The 12,507-nt window shown below is 41.9% G+C and overlaps 1 protein-coding gene across 1 annotated transcript in view; it reads left to right on the forward strand.

Annotated features, from left to right (window-relative positions):
• LOC139395678 (zinc finger protein 79-like) overlaps window positions 1–8,374 on the forward strand; it is a 37,206-nt gene extending 28,832 nt beyond the window's left edge. Inside the window, exons 5-6 of the mRNA XM_071143004.1 lie at window positions 4,228–4,846; window positions 8,195–8,374. Coding sequence (XP_070999105.1) covers window positions 4,228–4,846; window positions 8,195–8,374 — 799 coding nt within the window. The remainder of the gene's footprint in view (window positions 1–4,227; window positions 4,847–8,194) is intronic.
• The last annotated feature ends 4,133 nt before the right edge of the window (window positions 8,375–12,507 follow it).

The raw sequence follows: 12,507 nt of genomic DNA on the forward strand, positions 1-12,507 counted from the left end.
CAGCAGACATTGTGGGCTAGGTTAGGAATGCTGTGCTGCACATGTAGCGCAAAATTATTACGTGGCCTCACTACATCATCTACCTACGTTATACAGGTATGTAGGTCATCTACCTACGTTATATAGGTATGTAGGTCATCTACCTACGTTATATAGGTATGTAGGTCATCTACCTACGTAATATAGGTATGTAGGTCATCTACCTACGTTATATAGGTATGTAGGTCATCTACCTACGTTATATAGGTATGTAGGTCATCTACCTACGTTATATAGGTATGTAGGTCATCTACCTACGTTATATAGGTATGTAGGTCATCTACCTACGTTATATAGGTATGTAGGTCATCTACCTACGTTATATAGGTATGTAGGTCATCTACCTACGTTATATAGGTATGTAGGTCATCTACCTACGTTATATAGGTATGTAGGTCATCTATCTACGTTATACAGGTATGTAGGTCATCTACCTACGTTATACAGGTATGTAGGTCATCTACCTACGTTATATAGGTATGTAGGTCATCTACCTACGTTATATAGGTATGTAGGTCATCTACCTACGTTATATAGGTATGTAGGTCATCTACCTACGTTATATAGGTATGTAGGTCATCTACCTACGTTATATAGGTCATCTACCTACGTTATATAGGTATGTAGGTCATCTACCTACGTTATATAGGTATGTAGGTCATCTACCTATGTTATATAGGTATGTAGGTCATCTATCTACGTTATATAGGTAATCTACCTACGTTATATAGGTATGTAGGTCATCTACCTACGTTATATAGGTATGTAGGTCATCTACCTACGTTATATAGGAATGGCAAGTCAGCTTTGACATTGGTTTTGCACATCGGTGTTAAACTAGACATCGGGCCGATACCGATGTTGGCATTTTTAGCTAATATTGTCCGATTCCGATATGTTCACCGATATGTCGTGCATCCCTAGTAGCATCCATGTTATCTGAACTCTTCCGTATTGAGCTAGTCACTGGTACTTCCTGCTTTAGTTTTTGCTTGTAAGCTGGAATCAGGAATATAGAATTATGGTCAGATTTGCCAAATGGAGGGTGAAGGAGAGCTTTGTATGCGTCTCTGTCTGTGGAGTAAAGGTGGTCTAGAGTTTTATTTTTTTCTCCTCTGGTTGCACATTTAACATGCTGATAGAAATGAGGTAAAACTGATTTAAGTTTCCCTACATTAAAGTCTCCGGCCACTAGGAGGCGCCGCCTCTGGATGAGCATTTTCTTGTTTGCTTTTGGCCTTATACAGCTCGTTGAGTGCGGTCTTAGTGCCAGCGTCGGTTTGTGGTGGTAAATAGATGGCTACGAATAATATAGATGAAAACTCTCTTGGTAGATAGTGTGCAACTCCAGCTCATCATGAGAAAATTAACTATGAAAATATAGTTTTAGTCTACAGCTCATCATGAGGTACTCTACCTCAGGCGAACAATACCTTGAGACTTCTTTAATATTAGACATATTAGACATGACCATTGTAGGGGCCTGTCTGAGTGGACTAATCCATTGTAGAGGCCTGTCTGAGTGGACTAATCCATTGTAGGGGCCTGTCTGAGTGGACTAATCCATTGTAGGGGCCTGTCTGAGTGGACTAATCCATTGTAGAGGCCTGTCTGAGTGGACTAATCCATTGTAGGGGCCTGTCTGAGTGGACTAATCCATTGTAGAGGCCTGTCTGAGTGGACTAATCCATTGTAGGGGCCTGTCTGAGTGGACTAATCCATTGTAGGGGCCTGTCTGAGTGGACTAATCCATTGTAGGGGCCTGTCTGAGTGGACTAATCCATTGTAGGGGCCTGTCTGAGTGGACTAATCCATTGTAGAGGCCTGTCTGAGTGGACTAATCCATTGTAGGGGCCTGTCTGAGTGGACTAATCCATTGTAGAGGCCTGTCTGAGTGGACTAATCCATTGTAGGGGCCTGTCTGAGTGGACTAATCCATTGTAGAGGCCTGTCTGAGTGGACTAATCCATTGTAGAGGCCTGTCTGAGTGGACTAATCCATTGTAGAGGCCTGTCTGAGTGGATTAATCCATTGTAGAGGCCTGTCTGAGTGGACTAATCCATTGTAGAGGCCTGTCTGAGTGGACTAATCCATTGTAGAGGCCTGTCTCAGTGGACTAATCCATTGTGGAGGCCTGTCTGAGTGGACTAATCCATTGTGGAGGCCTGTCTCAGTGGACTAATCCATTGTAGAGGCCTGTCTCAGTGAACTAATCCATTGTGGAGGCCTGTCTGAGTGGACTAATCCATTGTAGAGGCCTGTCTCAGTGGATTAATCCATTGTAGAGGCCTGTCTGAGTGGACTAATCCATTGTAGAGGCCTGTCTGAGTGGATTAATCCATTGTAGAGGTATGTCTGATTGGACTAATCCATTGTAGAGGCCTGTCTGAGTGGATTAATCCATTGTAGAGACCTGTCTGAGTGGACTAATCCATTGTAGAGACCTGTCTCAGTGGATTAATCCATTGTAGAGGCCTGTCTCAGTGGACTAATCCATTGTAGAGGTCTGTCTGATTGGACTAATCCATTGTAGAGGCCTGTCTCAGTGGACTAATCCATTGTAGATGCCTGTCTGAGTGGACTAATCCATTGTAGAGGCCTGTCTGAGTGGACTAATCCATTGTAAAGGCCTGTCTCAGTGGACTAATCCATTGTAGAGGCCTGTCTGAGTGGACTAATCCATTGCGGAGGCCGCGGGGATGGTATTTGGTATTTTATTAGGATCCCCATTAGATGGTGTAAAAGCAGCAGCTACTCTTCCTGGGGTCCACACAGAACATGACACATAATACAGCACATCAATAGACAAGAACAGCTCAAGGACAGAACTACATACATTTTGTAAAAGGCACACGTAGCCTCCATATCAAACTATCTAGGTCAAATAGGGGAGAGGTGTTGCTTTATCTGCTTTTTGAAACCAGGTTTGCTGTTTATTTGAGCAATATGAGATGAAAGGAAGTTCCATGCAACAAGGGCTCTATATAATATTGTACATTTTCTTGAATTTGTTCTGGATTTGGGGTTTGATGAAAAGACCCCTGGTGGCATGTCTGGTGGGCTAAGTGTGTGTGTCAGAGCTGTGTGTAAGTTGACTATGAAAAACAATTTGGTATTTTCTACACATGAATGTTTCTTCTAAAAAGAAGAAGTGATGTAGTCTGTCTCTCCTCAACTCTTAGCCAAGAGAGAGACTGACATGCGTAGTATTGATGTCACGCTAGGATCACCAGTAGTATATTTACCGTTAATTACCATCATTTCTAATATACAATGTTAGTTTGGTTACGCTAATTTCTGTTAATGCGTTCACTATGTTACTACAGTCTTACCGTTGTCATGGACACGTTGTTTGCCGAGAGCACTGTCTAGGCTAGTTAGTGTTTATTTCATTGCGTTTACGAGTTTTTTTGGAGCGCTCCTGTCAATCTTGAGTAAAGACACTCACCTGATTACACATAGAAGTAGGCCTGTAGGCTACCTGGCCTGATTACACATAGAAGTAGGCCTCTAGGCTACCTGGCCTGATTACACATAGAAGTAGGCCTGTAGGCTACCTGGCCTGATTACACATAGAAGTAGGCCTGTAGGCTACCTGACCTGATTACACATAGAAGTAGGCCTGTAGGCTACCTGGCCTGATTACACATAGAAGTTGGCCTGTAGGCTACCTGGCCTGATTACACATAGAAGTAGGCCTGTAGGCTACCCGGCCTGATTACACATAGAAGTAGGCCTGTAGGCTACCTGACCTGATTACACATAGAAGTAGGCCTGTAGGCTACCTGGCCTGATTACACATAGAAGTAGGCCTGTAGGCTACCTGGCCTGATTACACATAGAAGTAGGCCTGTAGGCTACCTGGCCTGATTACACATAGAAGTAGGCCTGTAGGCTACCTGGCCTGATTACACATAGAAGTAGGCCTGTGGCAGTGCAAGCACCATGTTCTACAGTTGTTTTTAAAAACAAATAATTGTTTAAATTATTAAATGATTGTAAACCTGGCTCTGATTTAGATTAAACTTCAAAATAAGTCTGTTTTGTCACATTGAGGTTTCATTCAGGTCTCTCTCTACTTAAATAAATACTCTGTCTTTTGGCAGGAGAAAGACCAGACTCAGAGGAACCAGAGCCAGAGACGTCCAAATCAGCAAGACCACACCACTGCTCCCACTGTGGAAAGAGTTTTACCCGGTTAGGGTCCCTGAAAGTGCATAGGATATTGCACACAGGAGAGAAGCCATTTCAATGTTCCCAGTGTGGAAAGAGTTTTGCAGAGTTAGGGCACCTGAAAGCACATGAGAGAATGCACACAGGGGAGAAGCCTTACCAATGCTCTCTGTGTGGAAAGAGTTTTTCCTTGTTAGCAAGCCTGAAAAGACATGAGAGGATCCACACAAGAGATGCGCTTTTCCAATGCGCCCAGTGTGAAAATAGTTTTTCCTTGTTAGCAAGCTTGAAAAGACATGAGAGGATACACACAGGAGATAAGACTTTCCACTGCTCCCAGTGTGAAAGGAGTTTTACACGGTTAGGGAACCTGAAAAAACATAAAAGAATACACTCAGGAGAAAAGCCTTTCCACTGCTCCCAGTGTGGGAAGGGTTTTACAGAGTTAGGGAACCTAAAAAGACATGAGAGGACACACACTGGAGATAAGCCTCATCGGTGCTCCCAGTGTGGAAAAAGTTTTACCCAGTTAGCACACCTGAAAGTGCATGAGAGAATCCACACGGGAGAAAAGCCTTACCAATGCTCAGACTGTGGAAAGACCTATTCCTCATCACGGTCACTTAAAAGTCACGTGAGAATCCACGCAGGAGGGAAGACGCCTTCCCCTAGTTTGTAAATTGTTATATTTCACATCACATTGACTTAATTTCTTCTCCTAGTGGGTATATTGATATTTCACTTCACATTAACTTAAAATTAATCAGAGAACATACACAGTTCTCCCATTGTCTTATGTTGACTGATAAATGTGTTTACCTGTTTATACCACATGAAATTAAATGGTGCAAAGTGTACTCAAACATATATTTGTTTGTTTTTATTAGAAAACATGAATTGAATATGGAGTCTGTCAGTTTGAATATAGAGTAGATCAGATTCCATGTGTTTAAATGGTCTTTTTTTAAACTCTGACTGTGTTTATCTGGGTGTGTCATTCCTCCAGCACTACAGATAATACAGTGATATCTGGATGTGATGCATTAGTTCCATTGTTTACATTTGCATTGTTGGCCCACTGCTGATTTGTATCTTAGTGTGGCTTTAACCTCTCTGAGACATGTGGGACGGGAGCGTCCCACCTCGCCAACAGCCAATGAAAGTGCAGGATGCCAAATTCAAAACAACAAAAATCTCATAATTACAATTCCTCAAGCATACAAGTATTTTACACCATTTTAAAGATACAATTATTGTTAATCCAGCCACAGTGTCTGATTTAAAAAATGCTTTACAGCGAAAGCACCACAAACGATTATGTTAGGTCACCCCTAAGTCACAGAAAACCCAGCCATTTTTCCAGCCAGAGAGGCGTCACAAAAAGCACAAATAGAGATAAAAATGTATCACTAACCTTTGATGATCTTCATCAGATGACACGCATAGGACTTCATGTTACACAATACATGTATGTTTTGTTCGCTAAAGTGCATATTTATATTTTTTTTAATCTAATTTTACATTGGCACGTTACGTTCAGTAGTTCTAAAACATGCAGTGGTTTTGCAGAGAGCCACATCAATTTACAGAAATACTGATCATAAATGTTGATGAAAATACAAGTGTTACACATGGAATTAGAGATAAACTTCTCCTTAATGCAACCACTGTGTCAGATTTCAAAATCACTTTACGGAAAAAGCAAACCATAATCTGAGTACAGCGTTCAGACAATAAAGCAGCCAAAAAGATATCCGCCATATTGGGTAGTCAACATTAGTCAGAAATAGCGTTATCAGAATGCACTCCCAGGAATCCCAGTTCCATCGTAAATGTTTGATTTGTTCGATAAAGTTAATAATTTATGTCCAAATAGCTTCTTTTGTTCGGGCATTTAGTACACAAATCCAAAGGCGCGTTCAGGTCCAGCTGAACGTCGGAAGAAAAGTTTTAAAAGTTATATTACAGGTCGTAGAAACATTTCAAACTAAGTATAGAATCAATCTTTAGGATGTTTTTATCATAAATGTTCAATAATGTTCCAAACTGAGAATTCCATTGTCTGTAGAAAAGCAATGGAACGAGAGCTAACCTCAGACCAACGATACTGATGTAGAAACAAACACTTATAACATCTTACAAAGTGCTTCTACAGATACCTAAAACCTCAGACCAACGATACTGATGTAGAAACATACACTTATAACATCTCACAAAGTGCTTCTACAGATACCTAAAACCTCAGACCAACGATGTAGAAACAGACACTTATAACATCTTACAATGCGGGGGGACATTCATCGTTTTGTTTACTCACTAGGTTGTTTTTCAATGTCAGTTAGTTTGCTCCCACTGAAGAGACAACAGAGATTACAATTCAATATCAGTTAGTTTGCTCCCACTGAAGAGACAACAGAGATTACAATTCAATGTCAGTTAGTTTGCTCCCACTGAAGAGACAACAGAGATTACAGTTCAATATCAGTTAGTTTGCTCCCACTGAAGAGACAACAGAGATTACAATTCAATATCAGTTAGTTTGCTCCCACTGAAGAGACAACAGAGATTACAATTCAATGTCAGTTAGTTTGCTCCCACTGACGAGACAACAGAGGTTATCATTCAATATCAGTTAGTTTGCTCCCACTGAAGAGACAACAGAGATTACAATTCAATGTCAGTTAGTTTGCTCCCACTGACGAGACAACAGAGGTTATCATTCAATATCAGTTAGTTTGCTCCCACTGAAGAGACAACAGAGATCATCATTCAATGTCAGTTAGTTTGCTCCCACTGAAGAGACATCAGAGATCACCATCCTCATCTATCACTTAAAGACACACCCAGTACCCTGTTACCACGGTATCGGACCACACCTTAAAGGGACAGCTGAACATTTTTGGTCTATCCTAATGACACCTATTTGAGGGGAAAATTGTGCTTCACTGAAACTGGATCAACCCCAACAAAAAAACATGCCATTAAAAGACTCATACTTTAGTTGTGCTCCTAAATATATTTGTGTGCTCCTAAATATATTGGTGTGCTCCTAAATATATTGGTGTGCTCCTAAATATATTGGTGTGCTCCTAACTATAAACGTAGGATCACATGTGCTCCTAAATATATTGGTGTGCTCCTAAATATATTGGTGTGCTCCTAAATATATTTGTGTGCTCCTAACTATATTTGTGTGCTCCTAAATATATTTGTGTGCTCCTAAATATATTTGTGTGCTCCTAAATATATTTGTGTGCTCCTAACTATAAACGTAGGATCACATGTGCTTCTAAATATACTTGTGTGCTCCTAAATATATTGGTGTGCTCCTAAATATATTGGTGTGCTCCTAAATATATTTGTGTGCTCCTAACTATAAACGTAGGATCACATGTGCTCCTAAATATATTGGTGTGCTCCTAAATATATTGGTGTGCTCCTAAATATATTTGTGTGCTCCTAACTATAAACGTAGGATCACATGTCCTCCTTGTGATACATGTCAGCGTAGAACTATAATAATAAGTCAACTGCATCAATCAGCATTGTATCTGTCAGGACAGTGTGGTGTGTAGTGATATGGAGGCACTTTGCTGATTCTTGATGTTCACTTGGTCAACTGTTCATCATTACTATTGTGTCCAAATTAATTATTTTAACACACATTGGTTAAAAGACTCATGTCACAAAAATGAAATGACATTGAGTAACATACCACATTACTTCATACTTACATGTCTTGGTTTACAACAATGACAAAGAATGCTTATTCATTTTAATTAATATTTTGTAGTCATAGCGGAAAAAAAATATTTTGGATGGTCGTTTTTTTTTTTTTTTTTCTCCTTCAATCTGCCTGCCACGGTGACTGGTGGACCAAAAACAAACCCCCCCAAAAAATACTTAGAAGACAATTGTCCAAAGTTTGTAAAATAATTTCATCATTCACGTCATTGACCGTCTGACTTTGTCGTTCACACAGGAGAGAGACATGACTATCGTGGATCATCCGGGGAGCCTCAACAACATCCTGATTCTGAGGAAGCAGAGAAGAGCCTCTCCACATCAGAACACCTCATTAAACACCGGCGGGCACCTACAGGGAAGAAACCGCTCCGCTGCTCTGACTGTGGGAAGACTTACTCAAGATCAGATTCACTAAAATTACACCTGAGAATTCACACAGGTGAGAAGCTTTTCAACTGTGGTCAATGTGGGAAGAGATGCACCTCTTCGTCAGAACTTAAAATACACCAGAGAATCCACACCGGAGAGAAACCTTATCGCTGCTCACAGTGTGGCATGACTTTCTCCAGATCACATTCATTGAAATCACACCTGAGAATTCATACAGGAGAGAAAACTTATGGCTGTGATCAATGTGGGAAGAGTTTTGCTACCTCAGCTAACCTGACTGCACACCAGAGGATACACACGGGAGAGAAGCATTACCACTGCTCTGACTGTGGAATAAGCTTAACCACGTCAAGGGGACTATTACTACACCAGAGAACTCACACAGGACAGAAACCCTATAGCTGTGATCAGTGTGGGAAGAGTTTTACTCAGTCAACCAACCTCAAATCCCACCAGAGAACTCACACTGGAGAGAAGCCTTATAGCTGTGATCAATGTGAGAAGAGATACTCTGATTTAAGAGATCTGATTAAACATCAGAAAATGCACACTGTAGATCCACAGAGAATGGTATGTCCAACACCAGACCTGGGTAGTAGAACACAGAGAGTGGAATGACCTCCAACACCAGACCTGGGTAGTAGAACACAGAGAGTGGAATGTCCAACACCAGACCTGGGTAGTAGAACACAGAGAGTGGAATGTCTTCCAACACCGGACCTGGGTAGTAGAACACAGAGAGTGGAATGACCTCCAACTCCAGACCTGGGTAGTAGAACACAGAGTGTGGAATGTCCAACACCAGACCTGGGTAGTAGAACACAGAGAGTGGAATGACCTCCAACACCAGACCTGGGTAGTAGAACACAGAGAGTGGAATGTCCTCCAACACCAGACCTGGGTAGTAGAACACAGAGAGTGGAATGTCCAACACCAGACCTGGGTAGTAGAACACAGAGAGTGGAATGTCCAACACCAGACCTGGGTAGTAGAACACAGAGAGTGGAATGTCCAACACCAGACCTGGGTAGTAGAACACAGAGAGTGGAATGACCTCCAACACCAGACCTGGGTAGTAGAACACAGAGAGTGGAATGTCCAACACCAGACCTGGGTAGTAGAACACAGAGAGTGGAATGTCCAACACCAGACATGGGTAGTAGAACACAGAGAGTGGAATGACCTCCAATTCCAGACCTGGGTAGTAGAACACAGAGACTGGAATATCCAACACCAGACCTGGGTAATAGAACACAGAGTGTGGAATGACCTCCAACACCTGACCTGGGTAGTAGAACGGGGGGAGGGGGCGTTGGCTCGGGTTAGTTGAGAAATGTGTGTTTGGGGGGAGGGGATTGGTACCAACGATTTATATATATACACACTAGATGAACGAAATGGGGTGCTGTTTTGAAGCCACTGCGCCTCCATTTTGGTACTCCACCACCATTCTAAAAACTATTTAGGAAGCTATAGAAATGTATTTATTCATGTCTACATTTGTTGTATTCTATCACAGACACCTTCACGCAAACTTTTAAATGATATTATGTGAACTAAACACAGAGGACTAATTGATCTAAATTGGGGAAGAGAGATGAGAAACAGAGTGAGATGTCGGACTCTAAGACAGATGGAACACATTTTGGCATGAACATTGAGGATTTCCACCATTAAAAAGCAGTCACCTGGGTGGGACTTTCTTATTGGTTAAGGAAGTATCACATGATTCCATCCAGGTCATCAACTGGGTGGGACTTTCCTATTGGTTAAGGAGGTATCACATGATTCCATGCAGGTCATCAACTGGGTGGGACTTTCCTATTGGTTAAGGAGGTATCACATGATTCCATCCAGGTCATCAACTGGGTGGGGCTTTCCTATTGGTTAAGGAGGTATCACATGATTCCATGCAGGTCATCAACTGGGTGGGACTTTCCTATTGGTTAAGGAGGTATCACATGATTCCATCCAGGTCATCAACTGGGTGGGACTTTCCTATTGGTTAAGGAGGTATCACATGATTCCATCCAGGTCATTAACTGGATGGGACTTCCTATGGCAGGGTTCCCCCACACGGCAGCCCGCGGGCCGAATTTGGCCTGGTTTTGTTTGGCCTGGTTTTATTTGGCCTGGTTTTATTTGGCCTGGTTTTATTTGGCCCCCAAAGATCTCTGAGCAACAAAAACAAAATAATATTTTTTTTGTGTGAGGGGGGGGGGGGGCGGGGGGACATGAACGATTGTAAAAACCCCAGCTCCAAGTGATTTTAATTCAAGAAATCTGTTCCCAAGCATAATAGAGAGACACGCGATCGTATAAAAATATAAGCAAGGAGGTCCATTTGCCGTCTACAAATGATTTGTATTTCTGTTCCGGCCCCCACGACATTCCGCTCAAGAAAAATAAAATTCGTCATGCGGCTTGTGAATCTAGTTGATGATCCCTGTCCTATGGGGTTGAGGAAGGATGGCATGATTCCATCCGGGTCATCGGGAGGAATCGGCCAATTAAAATGATACTTGCGAGAAAACGTTCCATAACTGCAGGTTAAAGTTAAATCACCAACATTGACAACATCGACTTATAATAAATGTTCCAACACCACCCCTCTAGGTGGCAGTATGGTGGCACATCACCGACCACGAGCTCACGAAATTACTCGCCCCCTGCTAAAGAAGCGGTCGTCAGCTGGACGGAGAAAGAAGCTCTGGGGCTGAACATTGTCGTAAAAGAAGAAGAAGAGGAGTATATTACAATAAAAGGAGAGCAGGACGTTTTCAGAATGAAAAAGGAGGAAGAGGAGGCTTTCACATTGAAAGAAGAAGAGGATGATATAGTGAAAGAAGAGAGAGAACCTTTTGGAGTGAAAGAAGAAGAGGATGATATAGTGAAAGAAGAGAGAGAACCTTTTGGAGTGAAAGAAGAAGAGGATGATATAGTGAAAGAAGAGAGAGAACCTTTTGGACTGAAAGAAGAAGAGGATGATATAGTGAAAGAAGAGAGAGAACCTTTTGGAGTGAAAGAAGGAAGAGGTAGAATCTTTCAGAATTAAAAAGGAGGACGAGGAGCTTGTCATGTTGAAAGAAGAGGATATTATAATTAAAAAAGTGGAAGGACCTTTTGGGGTGAAAGAGGAAGAGGAGGCTATTTCAATAAAAGAAAATGAGGAAGATGTTTTGGGAGTGAAAGAGGATGAGGAGGAAGGAATGGAGGAGGAGACTGAAGATCTGATCATTACCAGTGAGTACTGTCTTAAAACCAGGGGCACAAACTATGCAGTTGTTGAACTAATGTGTGGTTTTCAAGTGGCATTCTACTGAAGTTCTACAGTTGAATATGTTGTTCAGTGCTGTAGGAATTGTTAAAGGGTCAATCTGCCATTGGTTCATATATTTTAGGGACTTTTCAATTAGATGTATTGAATTCTCCATGTTGTCTATATTAAAGTTCCCCTCATCTAGTATAACAGGCTTTTAAAATTCAATATTGAAGCATATGTTCTACTTAAAATATCAAAGGGAGTTTACTACTCATTTTGATGTTCTCGTTCACACAGGAGAGAGACATGACTATGGTGGATCCTCTACTGTAGGAATTGTTAAAGGGGAAACCTGTGATTAGTACATGCAGTTTTTTTAAAACTTTTAAATGAACGATATATAGCCATTGATTCTTGGAGAATATACAGTGCCTTCAGAAAATACACACCCCCTTGACTTTTCCCCACATTTTGATGTGTTACAGCCTGAATTAGAACATTGATTCGTGTGAGATTTTGTGTCACTGGCCGACACACAATACCCCACACCATACCCCACACCATACCCAACACCATACCCCACACCATACCCAACACCATACCCCACACCATACCCCACACCATACCCAACACAATACCCCACACCATACCCCACACAATACCCCACACCATACCCCACACCATACCCAACACCATACCCCACACCATACCCCACACAATACCCCACACCATACCCCACACCATACCCCACACCATACCCCACACAATACCCCACACCATACCCCACACCATACCCAACACCATACCCCACACCATACCCCACACCATACCCCACACCATACCCCACACCATACCCCACACCATACCCCACACAATACCCCACACCATACCCCACA

The sequence above is a fragment of the Oncorhynchus clarkii genome, unplaced genomic scaffold (assembly GCF_045791955.1).
Source record: "Oncorhynchus clarkii lewisi isolate Uvic-CL-2024 unplaced genomic scaffold, UVic_Ocla_1.0 unplaced_contig_6263_pilon_pilon, whole genome shotgun sequence".
NCBI classification, from domain to species: Eukaryota; Metazoa; Chordata; class Actinopteri; order Salmoniformes; family Salmonidae; genus Oncorhynchus; species Oncorhynchus clarkii.